Raw genomic sequence first — 16,688 nt, 5'->3', positions numbered from 1 at the left:
AACACGTTAGTAAAAACAAAAAATATTCAAAATTAAATAAAAAAAAACAAAAAACATTAAGCTAGTTTATAACATAAGTTTTTTAGTTCACTTATAAACTTGGACCCCTGCTATTATTAGCTTCCAGTTTGTTATATGATCGTTTCATTATGTTGAGGGGCAAATTTAAATCTAGGTTCGTTCTACTGTGTGATAGATAAAGGAGTTATGAATGGGTTGTCTAGGTTTGCACATTTTAAATTTCCATTAATAATTTTGTGTTTGATTAATAAATTGAAATAAAGAAATAATAAACTGTTGAAATAAATCTATATTTTTAATCCACTGCTCATTCATTCTTAGGTAGAAATATTTACACAGAAACTCTCTTGAGTGGTGTCTTGCTTTATGTTCTCTTCGGCGTTGCTCGCTGCTAAATATATGCATTATTATTATACAAAAACCACCTATTCCAAAAAGTATGCCTCAGACCTGAGACGAACGGGCGCAACAAACTCAGCGGGCTTCTTTTTTTCATAACAAATATGCTTACAAAGTAATATCGTACAATTAAACTTATGATTTAATAGTCTGAGGGCGGCCGCTCCATTTCCAATCTGTGGTATCATTAAGAAAGTCATTTATGTTATTTTATTTTATTTTATTTTATTTTCATAGGGTGGCTAACAGCCGTCAATACAAAAACATATATCTACATGTTTATATATAGGCCAATTAAAAGCCTCCACAAATAGGTATTAAATAGTATTTTTTTTACGTTTTTACAAATGCTTAAACTAATTAAAGGCATTACTATGTACTAGTTAACTACGCTTTTTTGCAATTTAAATTGACTTAAAGTATACATATATTATGTTGTCATTGTATTACTTTTCTGTGACTTGCAAATAATCTTGTATAATATGTTTCTTAACACTACCTAAACTGGAACAAAAAAGATCTATTTCGGATGATTTTAGTTTGTTAAAATTATACGAAGTACGTGGTATAAAGGCGTGTGATCTATAGTTTGTGCGCATGAGTGGAATATGGAGGAGATTCTTTTTTCTAGAATGTTGGTACGGTATATTGAGGTTTATTTTAGATAACAAGGTTGGACTGTCAATCTTACCCTGAGCAATTTTCATAATAGTCGTAATATCAGCCATGGATCTACGGAGTGTTAATGGTAGGAGATGAAATCGAGTACACCGAGTCTTGTAATCTGTTTTGGGAATTCTGAACTTATAATTTAAAAATCTCGTAAATTTTTTCTGTATTTGTTCAATTCTTTTACTATGTATCATATATACCGGATTCCAGATTTGACTAGCATACTCTAAATGACTACGAACATAAGCGCAAAAAATAATTTTTAATGTTTTCATTCTCTTGAAGCAGTTCGCTGAACGTATTATAAACCCAAGTGCTTGTGATGCCTTATTTGCAATATTGTCGATGTGACATTCGTAAGTTAGCTTGCAGTCAAGAGCTACACCTAGATCTGTAACACAGTCGACCCGCAATAGAAATTGATTATTTATAGTATAATTAAATTTGATGATTAGCTTTTTACGGGAAAAACTTATAAAAAGACATTTAGGTATATTAAGCCAAAGCTTATTATTACTACAATATGTTGCTAGTCTATTGAGATCTTCCTGAAGGAGATCAACGTCATAGATATCGTTGATAGGCCGAAATATCTTCATGTCGTCAGCGAAAAGTAAATAATTGGAATAATGAAAGCATGTACCGATGTCATTTATGAAACAGATAAATAATAATATTATTATTAATTATAGTAACCTTTACCGCGCAAACGTTTTTTAACAATTCTTTTGAATATCGTAATACATTTGTTTTGAACATTTTCTGGGATTTTGTTGTAAAAGCACATACATCGCCCCATAAAAGACTTACTAACTCGACTCAACCGAGTAGTAGGCATTACAAGTTTATGTCTGTTCCTGGTGCTAACATTTTGGTTGAAACTGTCATAGTTTCTAGCAAATTCACTTAGGTGCCTATGTACATACATACATACTTAACATTATCAATAATACATTGTATATTCCGCCAAAGGAGTGAACAATAATTACGACTTCAGTTTATTTTCACTGCGTTAGTTCTATTTTAAAACATTATCAAACACTTTTGAGAAGTTATGGATGTGTGTTTGCTATATTCCTTGGTATTATTTTTATGAAAAGATCGGAACCTAGGCGTTGCCCCATAAATTCAACACGCTTAGCACGAAGAGTTTTCGGCAAAAGGACTGGTTCTATATGGAAGTTTCTGATTATTGTCACCAAACCAGTCATTAAGTGTATCATTCCTTGCCTTTCACCTGAAATGAATGTGAATTATACTAAACAATCGCTAAAGTTACAATAATTATCACTAGATACATAATATTATAATTAATTATGCATTTTTAGTATGATGCTAGAGTAAGATGAAAGTATGTATACACACCTATACATCTCCTTGGTCCTTCACCAAATGCCAAATACGAACATTTATGTCTACTCTCAATTGCTTCAAGCGAAAATCTCTCCGGCTTAAATTCGTTAGATTTTTCGTAGTATGTTTCATCCAAATGTATAGCCTGAGCAGGAATTATGATCATAACATCAGGGTCAATCGTAACATCGGTACCAGGAAACGTATATTCCTTTACACTTCTTCTTACCAGAATTCCACTTGGAGAGAAAAGCCTCAAGGATTCCTTAATAGCCCTCTCTAGATGTTGCATACCTTTTATTTGATCATAACAAAGATTGTTTTCTGTCATTAAAAAGGCGCTGTCTATTTCTTTCCTTATCTGGTCTTGAACATCCTGGTGCTGGGCCAAGTGGTATAGCGTGACAGCTCCCGCAATTGTTGTCGTATCAAATCCACCTGCGAAAAACACATACACCTGTGCTGCTATGCATTTAAAATCCACATGAAGTATTGTTTTTGCAGGAGAACCATCTTCATTTTTCTTTTCATACGATTCTCCCTCTAGTTTTCCACTGTTCTCTATTTCTAGAAGAACATCCATGTAATCACTGCATCCGTTGGGCTTGTAGTTTCTTTGCTTGCGCACGGTTTCTGTAATCTCAGCTATTATCTTCTTCACAAGTTTTGGTACAAGATACGGTTTACCAAAAAAACGTTTTAGGGAAGGAAAGACATCTGCTAAATGGGTTCTGAAAATATACGATAATGGTCGAGATAGAACAGTTTCACCAAATTCTAAAAACCGAGAATTCTTGTCGGTAAGTGCATCTGTATCAACACCAAAACCACATCTGCAAATCACATGTATTGTGTATCGTTTTATTATATCAAGCGCACTTACTTGTCCTGCTTCTAATGAAATATCTTGAAGTAACTTTTTGAATTTTTCATTAGAATCTAAGATTAATGGAAATGAATTTCTTACTTTTCTTTTAGAGAAAGCTGCAGAAAGTTTATAGCGAAGTAGACGCCAATAGTCTCCATTAACACTAAACAAATTTAGCATCATTGGTTCTTTATGAGGATTTTCTTCACCACGCGCGTAGAAGGAAGTAAAATCGGTCATTAACACATTTTGGATTAAGTCTGGATCTCTCACTATTAAAATTGGCTTATTCCCCTTGTAATAGCCAACTAGCTTTTCTGTATAATATCGATTGTATAAATCCTGATAAGTCTCTGTCTCGGTTTTAAGAAAAGACATTGTCGCAAAATGGTTTCCAAAAAATGGTAAGGGAATATCATGTTTCACGTTTCTCTTCGACCAGTAATCATATTTTGTCTGATGAAAAAGACGAATAATACTAACAATTATTAAAATGATGAAAGTGACCAGAGTGACAAACATATTCAACATAGATGGTTTTGAGCGCTACTGTAGCACATATTTTAATTTTATCGATTTAAATACTCTACTACCTAATTATCGTATTAAATTAAGTAAAATAGAAACTTTAAATTACACTTAATATTATAATAAAATTTCACTAATACATTCAATGTTGCATAATATAAGAGATAAGGACAGGTGCCATTACTCTATTATAATTAAGTATTAATAGGCTGGGGATAAAGTTTTTTCGAATTTTATTTGAAAACTCAAGATATTTATTTTTCAAAGTTCCCATATAAATAAGTACCAACTACAGCACATAAGAGGCATTTTGTTCGGTGGATTTTTGTCATCATGTAGGTAGGGTGATATGGAACTTCTGAAAAAAATGCGACATGTAATTTCGGTACTCATCTCTCAAAGTTAACCTGACTCTGCCAAAAGAGTTCTGAAGAGATCGAAACAGGTGGAAATCTAAATGTGTAAGTTCAAGGCAGGTGCATTAAGTGATACCGGTCTATAAGTTCTTTAAAAGGATTTAATACAAAGCTCGGCTGTAATTCCATCACCACACAGCGCCTTGTTGTTTTAAAATTGTTTTCGTTCTGACATACGTTTCGTTCAGATGTTTTTTTCATTTGTGGCATGGCACATATGAAAAAAACATCTGAACGAAACGAACGAACATAGGCATACCTCCGCCTCATCATCCTGATGTATGTATGGATGCGTAGTATGTAGGTATGGGTATGTGTTCATATACTAATCAACAAAAAGGCATTTATTTTCTCAAAATTGATTCCCTTATAATTTTTTTTTTTGATGACATTTCTAACAGTACCACCGCTTCGGAAACAAATGGCGCTATCAGAGCGAAATGAGCTGTGCAAGAAACTCTCCCAGCATTCTTTTTTTGTGCTCTTTTTAAAATATACAACATTGTACTGTCATTGTTATTGCTATAAAATAATCATAATCTAGTCCCAGGCTGTCCAATCACTTAGATATTCAGCTGTGGAGTAGTAGGATTTACGACAGAGCTAGTTTTTAATAAAACATTTAAATATATTATATAATACCTGAACAGTGGCTGGTTTTTATTATAAAAGTGTATAAATTTATACTTAAAGCTATTATGTATGAAGCCTACAAAATAAGTTACAAACAATCCCTTATTTCTTGTGTTATAATAATAAAAATCTATTAACAGCATAAATATGATGATTTTTGTAAACGTATATTGAATTTTTATAAATGTACTAGCAATGAACGGTCATAATATTTATTTCTTTAAATATATCTTTGAGTGACTGTTTATAACCAAGCCATATATATCACGAACAGCTCTCTTATGCAGAGCAAACACTATATCAATGTCAGCAGCATGACCCCCACCAGTAAAATACAGTACGTCATGATGCTATGAAAATAACTAGAGTACACTAATCTAGCGGTAGCAACATTCGTATACTAATGTGTGTTTCACCAAACACACATTACTGAATCCTAAACACGTTGTTTTTTTACTGTTTAAGTGCAGACTGACTCGTATCAAACCAACGCACTATCTTTGAGAGTGCATTGATTACCTTGACATCAATATCTGCACGTCGCTACACTTTTAAAATTAGTTAAGTATCATCAGCAAACAATACAATCTCATAGCTATCATCTACCACAAACGGTAGATCGTTAAAATATATAAGAAACAATAAAGGACCGAGAATAGAACCCTGCGGAACACTTGAAGTCTAAGACTCGAAAAGTGTAACAAAATTTTTCGAAAATGCATTTTAAGAAAGAGTGAGCCACTAAATAAATTAAAAGAAAATAAAAACATGGTGATTATTAATAGTGTCAACTGTCAACTTTAAAAATCAAAACCATGTTGCATGACTAGAATGATAGTCAAAACTCCATTTTGGATAAAATTATCTCGGAATTAACAGATATAAAAACTTAAAATTTTGTAATAAAACTTACAATTTGTTATGGAAAAGGAGGGCATTCATTTCACTTAACCTGGTGTTAAGTGAAATGAATTATATAATTATTATATTAATTTTAATATTACAAAGATTATTATTATATCTATTTATTATTATTACTACCTTTTCTTAATGATCAATATTAGAGATTTAAGGTAAAAGTGGAAATTCTTGAAAAGGAACGCAAGCAAGACTAAATTACAAATTGCTACACTCGAATCAGAAATTGAAGATATTGAAAGTAATTCAAAGTCTTCTACCATTGAAATACGTAATGTTCCCAACATTTCAAAAGAGCGGGAAAAGTTGATCTGTGGAATATTGTTGAAAAAACATTCGGGGAGCTTAACGTTCACCATTCTGAATTAACCTTAATTCTGTCCTTCTAAAAAATGAAGTAATCCATGGAGTTAAACTATTTACGGACGGAGGCTATTTTTGCTGGCGAGAGTCTATTAAAATCAATTAGAAATATGTGATTTGAAGGATGAAGATAGTGATCAATCATTCCTTTCAGATCTATCTGAAAGGAATGATTGATCAGAAAATTGCAACAGTTTTAACACAGTTAACAGTTTGTTTTTTTTTGTTGGGACTAACCCAAAAAGATCGGGCACATTGGAAGAAAATCCATAAAGTAATCAAAGTTGACCATTCGCGATTGAATGCAGTGTCAGTGGATTTTATATCATCTTATTTAAAATTAAGTACCTAAATAAATATTAATATTATATTAGTAAGTAAATAGGTAATAAATTAATAATTATATACTTTCAGGTGTTATGCAGGATGCCCTGCGCGAAGCAGGATCCCATCGAGCCATACACCGCCCATGCATTGTACTCGTAAATAGAGACGTTGAGCAAGAACCCTCCTTGAGTATCTTGCTTTAGTTTCTCGTCAGCATTGCTCGGGGCTAAAGGAGCACTATCCCTTTCCTGCCTGCCTTCCCTGCCTTTTCTCCACTTAATGTTAAATTCCGCCCAAGGAGTGAATAATTAAGACTTCTATCATCCAGTGAGTCGAGATCCTTTCCACTGCTTTACAGTTTATTGAAATTAACAATAAAAGCTATTTAATTAAAGCAGCTAGCTATGTTATGTTCCTTGGTATTATTTTAATGGAAAGATCGGAGCCTAGTCGTTGCCCCATGAATTCACCACGCTTAGCATGAAGAGTTTTCAGCGGAAGAACTGGTGCTATATGAAAGTTTCTGATTATTGTCACCAGACCAGTCATTAACTGTATCATTCCTTGCCTTTCACCTGAAATGGGTATCGAATATAACAAAGCAACCCTTAAGTTGTTGGGTTATGTCCATTAAATTTTTTATTAAAGTAGTATAACATAATTAAGCTAGGCTAACGACTGGTGCTTATGGCCCTTTAAATTTCAAATAAATATCAAAATAAGAGGTAAATATGTATACACACCAATACATCTTCTTGGTCCTTCACCAAATGCCAAATATGAACATTTATGTCTACTTTCAACTGCTTCAGGTGAAAATCTCTCCGGCCGAAATTCATCAGGATTTTCGTAGTATGTCGCATCCATATGAATTGCCTGAGCAGGAATTATAATCATAACATCAGGGTCAATCGTAACATCAGTACCCGGAAACGTATATTCCTTCATACTTCTTCTTACTATAATTCCACCTAGGGTAAACAGCCTCAAAGATTCCTTGATAGCCCACTCTAGATATTGTATACCTTTTATTTGATCATAAGAAAGATTGTTTTCAGTCTTCAAAAAGGCGCTGTCTATTTCTTTCCTTATCATGTCTTGGATTTCCTGGTGCTGGGCCAAGTGATATAGTGTGGCAGCTCCCGCGACTGATGTCGTGTCAAAACCAGCTGCGAAGAACATATACACCTGTGCTGCTATGCATTTAAAATCTACATGAAGTATTGTTTTTGCAGGAGTACCATCCACATTTTTCTTTTCATACGATTCTCCCTCTAGTTTTCCACTGTTCTCAATGTCTAGAAGAACATCCATGAAATCACTGCATCCGTTGGGCTTGTAGTTTCTCTGCTTCCGCACGGTTTCTGTTACCTCAGATATTGTTTTCTTCACAATCTCTGGTACAATGTACGGCTTACCAAAAAATGGTTTTAGAGCAGGAAAGACATCTGCTAAATGGGTTCTGAATATATACGATAATGGTCGAGATAGAACAGTTTTACCAAATTCTAAAAACCGAGAATTCTTGTCAGTAAGTGCATCTGTCTCAATACCAAAGCCACATCTGCAAATCACATGCATTATGTATCGTTTTATTGTATTGAGAGCAGCTACTTGTCCGCCTTCTAATGAAATATCGTGTAGTAACTTTTTGAATTTTTCATTAGAATCTAAGATTAATGGAAATGAATTTCTTACTTTTCTTTTAGAGAAAGCTGCAGAAAGTTTATAGCGAAGTAGACGCCAATAGTCTCCATTAACACTAAATAAATTTAGCATCATTGGTTCTTTATGAGGATTTTCTTCACCACGCGCGTAGAAGGAATTGAAATCAGTCGTTAGTACATATTGGATTAGGTCTGGATCGCTTACTATTAAAATAGGTCTATTACCGCTATAATAGCCAATTAACTTTTCTGTTGAATATCGATTGTATAAATCCTGATATGTTTTCGTCTCGTTTTTGAGAAGTGATAATGTTGAAAAATGGTTTCCGAAAAATGGTAAAGGAACATCATGTTTCACGTTTCTCTTCGACCAATAATCGTATTTTCTCTGATGAAAAACACGAATAATGACAAAGACTAGAACGATAAAAGTTAGCAGCGTAATAAACATGTCGAAAATAACGTGTTCTGAGTATAACTGCAGTACTTATTAACATTTCATTGATATAAATACAATACTTATCATATCATTTTAATTCAAATAGGCACATTTCATTATGCAATATGATAACTATCTAGGTTGCATATTATTAGGACAGAATATGCCATTGCCCTGTTAATTGTTTATCTTATATCTTATATGCGAAAACTCCCAATGGTTAATAGATGTATACTTTTTTAACGTATTTATGTCATGTAAGACTGTTTGTATTACTAATAAAATAAATCTTTAAACGAGCAATTCTTGTATACCTATATAATCTGAATCTCTGAAACGGTTCCAACGATTTTCATAAAATTTAGTATACTTATTTCGGGGGCGATAAATCGATCTAGTTATGCTTCTTTTTAAAATAAAAAGTAGTTTTATCCCTGTTTTAATGAAAAACAGCCACAGTAACATTCGAAGACAAAGGTAAATTTCGCAACTATGTATGACTGTAATAGCTCAGATGGGACATTGGGTGATCCGGAAAGCAGAAGACCCCGGTTCTAATCCAGAAGTCCTATTTAGTTTTTTTAGTTAGCTCCTTGAAAACTGCATTGTGGAGGACCACCACACATCCAGATGGTGGGGATGATATCCTGATTTGAGGCGTGTCGGCGAAGGTGGAATTCAGCGACAGGAATCAGGTTAAACAGCTCTTCGGAACACTCCCCGTGATAAATGCGGTAGAGGACACATAATGAAGCGATGTCTCTACGCAACGCCAAGTGATCCAGCCCTTCACAGAGCACTTGGTCCCTGATAGATCGAGCTGCTCTGCGTTGCACGCGGTCAAATGGATCGAGCTGATACTGGGGTGTGCCAGACCAGAGATGACAGCAATATTTAGTTAATAATAAAATAGTAAAACAAAATATTTAACTAACGTTTATTTTACAAAATCACAATATTATTGTAGATGAAATAATGGTGATATATAGCAGTTCTTGAGAAAGACCTTACAATTAGAAAATGGGCAAAAATAGAACAGCAACCGGTAGATACTAATTAAAGTAGTAAAACTCTGCATTCTTTAGGACATGAATAATAAATTTAAAACTATTTACAATTTTAATATTGCTTGTTCCAAATGTATTATAATTAGTTATTTCGGTTTAAAATTAGCAGATTTTATTTTTATATATAGTAGGCAGTATATAATTATTGAAAACAATGCTATGTACAAGATATATTAATCATAGTAGATCGAAGATAGTACTTTATATAATATAGAATATACAGTTTTGCACATCGCAAGTAAATGTACAAAAAGTAATTGTAATTCAGCAGTTGTAATGCTATGATAAATCTTCATAGATAAAATAGTACAATAGATGATATATTTATACAAAATGGCACAATAATAAATGTAAAATTATATTATATAATAAGTTTTTACTACAAAATTAAAAAAGAGGGCTGTAAAAATACAAAAGTTGATGTAGGTATTCTTTACATAAACTTAACCAACAAGCATTTCTAAAATTATCAAAACTTGATTTAATATGAGTTTAAGGTATAAAATCTAATTGGGACCCACAATTCGCTAATATTGTAATGTCCCGATTTCTAGCACTGTTTGTTTTTAATTCCAAATAAGGCTTATCGTTTGCAACAAATTGGAATTAGGGTATATCAAATTGAATGGGCAAAAGATACGTTGTAAAACAAAAATTTCTTTGTATATCAGTGTGTGTTTAGAAAAGTTGTGACTTAGTAACAGCGGCATTTGTTTTTAGGACATTTTGGCGGATACACGATACATAGATCCATGCAGTACACGTCAGCGCCTTCCTTCCCTTCTAACTCGCCAATGGCTTCACACACTTGCCTGAAAAAATGTTTTATTATAGAAACAAAAACTAGTACTGGATTAACGACGAATTTGTTATCACTTGACAAAATATTCCGTTCAGCTTGCTTGGCTAGCTTTTTGCTCACCATTGCAATTTTTTTAATGTTATGGGACACTTGATGCATTACTGCTTCACGGCAGAAATAGGCGTCGTTGTGGTACCCATAATCTAGCCAGCATCCGGTGCAAAGGAGCCTCCTGGTAAAGCTCACCAAAGCGTTAACAACCTTATAAAGAAACAGATTTTAAGTATACTTACGGACAATGGCACAATGTTTCCGGACAGTTTGGAGGGTAGCGGAGACAGTTGGTTTCACACCAGCTTAACATACCAGGTAGTAGACGGTAGGCATCCGACGGCAAACATACTTGTTCTCTGGAAAGTTTGATCGAATTCATTAGCTGTGACTAAACGATGATGCTATCCGTTGATAAACATTGCAAGTAACTTTTATTATCTAGCGACGGAGTTATAGGAAATTATAAAACAATAAAATATAGTATTGTACATGAGCAAACAATTAATAATAAATATTATTTACATAGAAGAAATTATCTACATTGGTACATTACAAATATTGTTATTGTACACAACATTAAACATTTTAACTCTTAGCTTTACGTATAATGTTAGTCACGATATTTACATAGTTTATTGTGGTTAAAACGAATATTACACCATCAATAGGCAGTCAAATCTTGATCCACTTTAAGGCTGGGGACCAAGCCGAAAGCCTTGAATAATCGGGCGAATCTGTTACCTCTTTCGCAATAGATTTAATTGAGAATTAGAAACATTTTAAATTTATTACAAATATAATACAATTGTATCTATTATGTTTGTAATGTTTATTCTTTAAAAACTAACTTCAAAAGTATATTCTTTACAAAACTAACAAAACTATGTCATGTGAATAGTATTGATGTACAATTAATTTTTTTTTATAATAAATTTCATTTTTATCTACATTGAATAATTATCATGGCTCCAACTGTAAAAGTTAGGGATATTTTGGTGATTTTATTCGCACTGTCTATAAAAAATAGAAATGTAAAGAAAAAATGAATTTTCTTCTTATTTTCTGTAGATATATATTTTTTTTAGAAGTATAAGCTTTATATAAACCGTCAAGAAATGGTTACAATTATGCACTATTTCGGCGAGCTCTTGGGATAGCGGCCTTAACGTGCCATTCATGGTACGGTCCATGTTCGTGCACTGTCCTGTCTGTATCTTTTACCGACAACAGACAAAATCTATTTCGTGAACCCAGCACAGCACAACACAATCGTTAATGAAGAAAACTTCTTTAAGCACTCTGAGCATGTAATTTATGAATATTTAATGATAGAGAACTATCATGCTCAACTATGTGACGCTGGATCGGCTGAGTCGGCCAATGGAGTACGATTAGTTCTGACTGATAGAAAAAAGGTTAATTTATACACATTTCAAATTTATTATTTTGGAAATGACCTTAGAAACTTTATGAATATAAATATCATACAGGACAACAAAATACTTTTATTTCTGTAATAAACCTCGGCTTGATGATTTTTTTTATAAAAAGATATGTTAAGAGGTTCAACCTGTTGGTAAGTAATAGACAGTGCCGCTCAGAATTATTGAAAGCACAAAATTGCAATACTCTTACCCCCTTATTGATAATAGTCTGCTAACTTAAAGCATTGCTAATTCTCACTCTATCTTTTTCTATTGACCTAAGTCAGAATGAAAAAAACACTCCTTAGCGGCTGTTTAAAATTAGCGGACCATTATGAATAAGGAGGTTATTCTTTACACGCTTTGAAATATTAAGATATTTTTTGTCTTTGTAGCCCAATAATTTCACTAGCTATGGCGCTCCACAAACCGGATATCAAAACATATAGCACTTGCAGGCAGCTGAAATATCATCCCATTTGATGCCCATCTTGGCCGTAGACCTTTGCAGAGGAGTATCGTAATTATTATAAACTTATTTAGATCTTTTTTGGCTGAGCGTTACTTTACAAGGCACAATTGAAAGTGATGCATTAATGTCTATAAAGATGTATAGTTATATTATTTATTTATTGTTTTCCACTCAACATAACATTTAGATAATATCAGATAATAAATTATCTAAAAATTAACTGTCTTAACCAGCACCTAGAAACATATTATCTACAAAAGTAATTGGAACATAGATTATTCACAACAGACAGTACACCAACCAATGACCCGGTCTCCTAATACAGAAAAAAAATACCTAATTATAAGTTGAAGGTATACATCTGTGTCATTCTCCTCACTTATATCATTGCTGAAAGAAAAGTGTTTATATACTACAGTGCACATTTATGTAAATAAATAGACATATTAAATTGTGCCTCCATTTTACCTATTAAGTTCTTGTATTTCCCCCTTCCTATACCTATTGGTATGGCTGAAATATGAAAAAGCTTATAAAAGTACATATCAGTTATGAATGCATAGATACATATTACAGTTTCTTGCGCCGCTTCTTCTCTCTCAGAGCTCCATTTGTTTCCGAAGCGGTAGTAGTATCTAGTATATTAGAAATGACATCAAAAAGAATTCTAAAGGAATCAATTTTGACAAAATAAATGCGTTTTATGCCTTTTTATATAAATAATTCGCCTAAGTAGCATAGTTAAGTAGTATTAAGCCTAAGCAGTATAGTTAAGTAACGTCCATAACATACTATACATACGCTGGACGGCTATCGCCAGTCACCACTAGCAAATTAATTCCAATAGATATCTGCCATTTTGGCGCTAATATTAGTTGCTACTAGGGTAGCCAACCGTACTCTAAAATAGAGAATTGTACTCTATATCATGTAGACGTACTCTATCATCTATAACACAAATAGAGTATGCTAAAAATACTATTTTTGCACATTGTTTAGTATACTAGTGCCAGCCATGTAATTTTATAATTTTATTCTAATTAAAAATATAAAATAAATGATAATATAAATAAATGATTCAAGACAAAGATTTTGTAATTAATTGTAAGTAGAGAAAGCTCACGCCGCAAAATCAATTAAAGAAATAAGGACTCTTGTGGATTTCAGATCGCACAGCACCTATTAACCTGCATTTGTATTCACCTTTAGTTGCCTCTCTTTCTATCGCGTGACTCTAACCTCTTCAGACGACGTTAGGGTTGCGAGTGAGTGAGTGTAATAGGTATTAATGTAAATATAATCATTGACCTTTGCAAAATACACACAATCTCATACTAACAATGATATAATATCTATATAATAAAAGCATAGACCGAGAATATATAGGGTATGTACCTGACAGACCAATAATGAGTAATCAATTTTGATTTGGTAATGTGAGCGTGAGCTAGTGGTTAGCTAGTTCAATTTAAAATACTAATTCGTGGCTGACTGTTTACGACTTGTAAATCAAAATCGGTTACAGTAACAATAGATTTGCTTTCCTTTTCTATATTGCTCTATCTCCCTTAGAAATGTTCTTATTTCTTGCACGCTATTGTAAGTAAGTATGCTTTAAAATAATAAGACAATAATAGTATTTTATGCAACAGTTGTATAAAATGGTTAAAAACCGTGCGTGGTATGGGTTGATTGAATGAAGGATATTTAAAATACATATTGAACTGTGAAACTCTTAAAAAGTACAAATGAAGTCTACTTAGTATCTCTGAAGGTTAATAATCGTACCTTATGACAAGAGGATATATGTTCTGAGGCATGAAGATATCTCTGTAATATAGCAAGAAGGGATTATCTCTTCGCAGCTGTCCGGCAAAGGCAGGCGGGATACCACCAGTGCTGGTCACAATACTGATGTCAGCGCAGTTCCTGAATGTCTCTGACCTGCCGCACCCGACAGCTTCCGTGCCGTTTGGACAAATACCCCACATATTACCTGTAAGTAACAAAATGTAAAGTATGAATTTCAATGAAGTAAGAATATCGGTAACTATTCTGTTTAGGAGACAAAGATAATCTGTTATCGCTTTGTTTTTTAATCCAAACACGTTAGCAAAAAAGGGTCAGGTTAGGAAAGAAAGATAATAAAAGAAGATTTGATTGAACTTGAATAACTTACGACACAGACAAGAGATTTTAAAAAGCATTCGAGACAGTACACTTTTACACAAGTTTACAGCTTATTATGTCTCCCCCTGTAGACCCCTAATACGACTGCACTAGTATAGCTTTAACTAGTATTGATACTTGATTAGAAAATTTAAGCTTAATATTTTCTATTTTTTGGTTTTGTTTTCTATTAAAGCGCGTTTTTAATTTTTTCTTTACCTGTATAATAAGTCCATTGCATTACACATTGTGTACAAGTCACGTAAGGTGGTAGTCGTACTCTGTATCTAAATATTTCTTTCTTCGCGGTGTCCAAAGGTATGAGAAAGCGATCTTCCCTTGTGCCAGAGACGTATAATGGATATCTGAAAAATAAATCAACTGACTTGTTATCCACATGCCAATAATAAAAATAGTTCTTAGGAATCTCAATACCATTTCGACAATCAGACCACTTGATTTAATTAATGCATATAATCTATGCAATTAAATAAAATGTAACTAAAGCCAACAGGCAAATTTATTTTTCATTTTAAGTTCACAAACTTTTAAATGAAACGCTGTATCTCCCGTTCCAGTGTTGGCGAGTCAACAGCTCTTGAAGGTGCCTCGCGTATAAGCGAAACACGTGACAAAGCCTGACAAAGTGATTGTATGAAACTTGCAGGAGTAACAGTAAAGACCATCGTTACGAATATTGGAACGAAGTTCCTTACGGCAGGCTTGGAGGGGATAGGCATTTTGCTGCGCGACCGAACTGAAAAAAATGTGATGGTAAAACCGTAAGAAAAAATCCGTGGAAAAAAGTGCGTGGAATAAAACCGTTAAATGAGACGTGCGCAGGCGCGACAGTCGCATACACAAGCGAGTAGTGTATAATACCTAATTGAGCACGATTTTTTTTGCAATTTGTGTCGATTCTACATTAGCCGAAGGAACTTAGTTCCTACCTGGTGTCCCACGACACCACTTCACTTTTTAATATTTTAAATTACGATGGATTTCTGCAAAGTAACGCCCAATTCTGTTAATTCACAAGTTTTTATTGAATCTGTTGTTGTTATTCCTGCCGCCGAATTCGCATGACACGCCATAAATTAGGATATCATTCTCACCATCTGGATGTGTGGCTGTCCTTCACAATACGGTTTTCAAGGGGTTCTTCCATGTACTACAAAGCTGTGGAATGAGCTTCCTTATGCGATGATTCAAAAAAAGCGCGAACATGCTCCTTAAAGGCTAGCAACGCTCCTGTGATTCCTCTGGTGTTGCAAGAGAATGTGGGCGGAGGTGATCACTTAACACCAGGTGACCCCGTACGCTAGTTTGTACTCCTTTTCCATAAAAAATTCTCTATATTCTGAATTGGCCTATTTAATTTACAAATTATTAATTACAAGTTTTACCTGTCAAAGCATTCTTGTGTTGCTTCTTGTCTTGGATTGTTGTTCGGACACAGTTTCATCACGAACGTCCCCAGGTGGTTCGCTGTCAGCTCTATCTCCACTTCTATTTCCTGTAACATCGTCTTGATCATAAATGCTATGTTTTACACTAGGAAGTCAATTAGGTAGTAATAGATCATCAAATGCTTCTGTAGATTTTTGAAGTGAAAATTCTTTAGCGGCGATGAGCACTTTTCTTGGGATGGGTCATGATGTCTTGATATCTATTATATTTCGTCGCTTTTCGAGTGATTGGAGCTGAAAATGTTTGAGACTTGCATTATAAGCAGCAAGGTGTGGACAACCCCGATCCTTAAAAGCCAAAAATCGAGTAAGGTTGCGTTGAATGCGTTCAAGTATATTTATCTGTACCTTGTATTGGGGGTTCCATATAACAGATGTATATTCTAATTTAAGTTTAATCATAGTTGATATAGAATACATTTTCGCATTGTTTTTTTGTTAACAAATACCTAGAGAAATTGAATGTTTGAGTACACACCTGTCCGACACTGTAATGTTTGCTGATGATTCCCTTCCCGTACATGCCCCCTGCCTCATGAGGTCGCGGCACGGCCAGGTTGTCGGCGTCTCCGCAGACCCCACAGCGGCCACCGTTCTGCTCCCACTGGACTGAACACACGCTACATC

At 33.8% G+C, this 16,688-nt stretch overlaps 3 protein-coding genes across 4 annotated transcripts in view; all 3 read right to left on the bottom strand.

The window, feature by feature from the left end:
- Nucleotides 1-2,046: 2,046 nt before the first annotated feature.
- LOC126974937 (cytochrome P450 6B7-like) lies at nt 2,047-6,696 on the bottom strand. Of its 2 annotated transcripts, XM_050822691.1 has the most exons (3): nt 6,580-6,696; nt 2,458-4,199; nt 2,047-2,329 (listed from the first exon to the last, which is right to left on the bottom strand). In XM_050822691.1, the coding sequence occupies exons 2-3, from the start codon at nt 3,842-3,844 to the stop codon at nt 2,145-2,147; spliced, it is 1,572 nt and encodes a 523-aa protein (XP_050678648.1). In that variant the 5' UTR covers nt 3,845-4,199; nt 6,580-6,696; the 3' UTR covers nt 2,047-2,144. The 2 variants fall into 2 exon arrangements, with proteins under 2 accessions (XP_050678648.1, XP_050678647.1); XM_050822690.1 differs by having other exon boundaries at nt 2,458-6,696.
- A 143-nt stretch (nt 6,697-6,839) lies between these two features.
- On the bottom strand, nt 6,840-8,632 carry LOC126974939 (cytochrome P450 6B2-like). The gene is made up of 2 exons (XM_050822693.1): nt 7,242-8,632; nt 6,840-7,073 (listed from the first exon to the last, which is right to left on the bottom strand). Exons 1-2 carry the CDS (start codon nt 8,614-8,616, stop codon nt 6,901-6,903), a joined length of 1,548 nt encoding a protein of 515 aa, XP_050678650.1. The 5' UTR covers nt 8,617-8,632; the 3' UTR covers nt 6,840-6,900.
- Nucleotides 8,633-9,527: 895 nt separating this feature from the next.
- Nucleotides 9,528-16,688, bottom strand: part of LOC126974968 (uncharacterized) — a 73,797-nt gene continuing 66,636 nt past the window's right edge. The window contains exons 4-9 of the mRNA XM_050822737.1: nt 16,540-16,670; nt 15,999-16,108; nt 14,812-14,957; nt 14,212-14,419; nt 10,767-10,883; nt 9,528-10,483 (exon numbers count right to left, since the gene is read on the bottom strand). Coding sequence (XP_050678694.1) covers nt 10,366-10,483; nt 10,767-10,883; nt 14,212-14,419; nt 14,812-14,957; nt 15,999-16,108; nt 16,540-16,670 — 830 coding nt within the window. The 3' untranslated portion in view covers nt 9,528-10,365. The remainder of the gene's footprint in view (nt 10,484-10,766; nt 10,884-14,211; nt 14,420-14,811; nt 14,958-15,998; nt 16,109-16,539; nt 16,671-16,688) is intronic.

This window comes from Leptidea sinapis, chromosome 34, assembly GCF_905404315.1.
Source record: "Leptidea sinapis chromosome 34, ilLepSina1.1, whole genome shotgun sequence".
Taxonomy (NCBI): domain Eukaryota; kingdom Metazoa; phylum Arthropoda; class Insecta; order Lepidoptera; family Pieridae; genus Leptidea; species Leptidea sinapis.
This window is presented reverse-complemented; position numbering and strand designations above follow the sequence as displayed.

Excerpts from the sequence above, each read along its gene's own strand:
- LOC126974937 (XM_050822690.1), bottom strand. The coding sequence starts at position 3,844 with ATGTTGAATATGTTTGTCACTCTGGTCACTTTCATCATTTTAATAATT. Across the intron at positions 2,330-2,457 it reads AGGACCAAGGAGATGTATAG|GTGAAAGGCAAGGAATGATA; the intron begins GTGTGTATACAT and ends CATTCATTTCAG.
- LOC126974939 (XM_050822693.1), bottom strand. The coding sequence starts at position 8,616 with ATGTTTATTACGCTGCTAACTTTTATCGTTCTAGTCTTTGTCATTATT. Across the intron at positions 7,074-7,241 it reads AGGACCAAGAAGATGTATTG|GTGAAAGGCAAGGAATGATA; the intron begins GTGTGTATACAT and ends TACCCATTTCAG.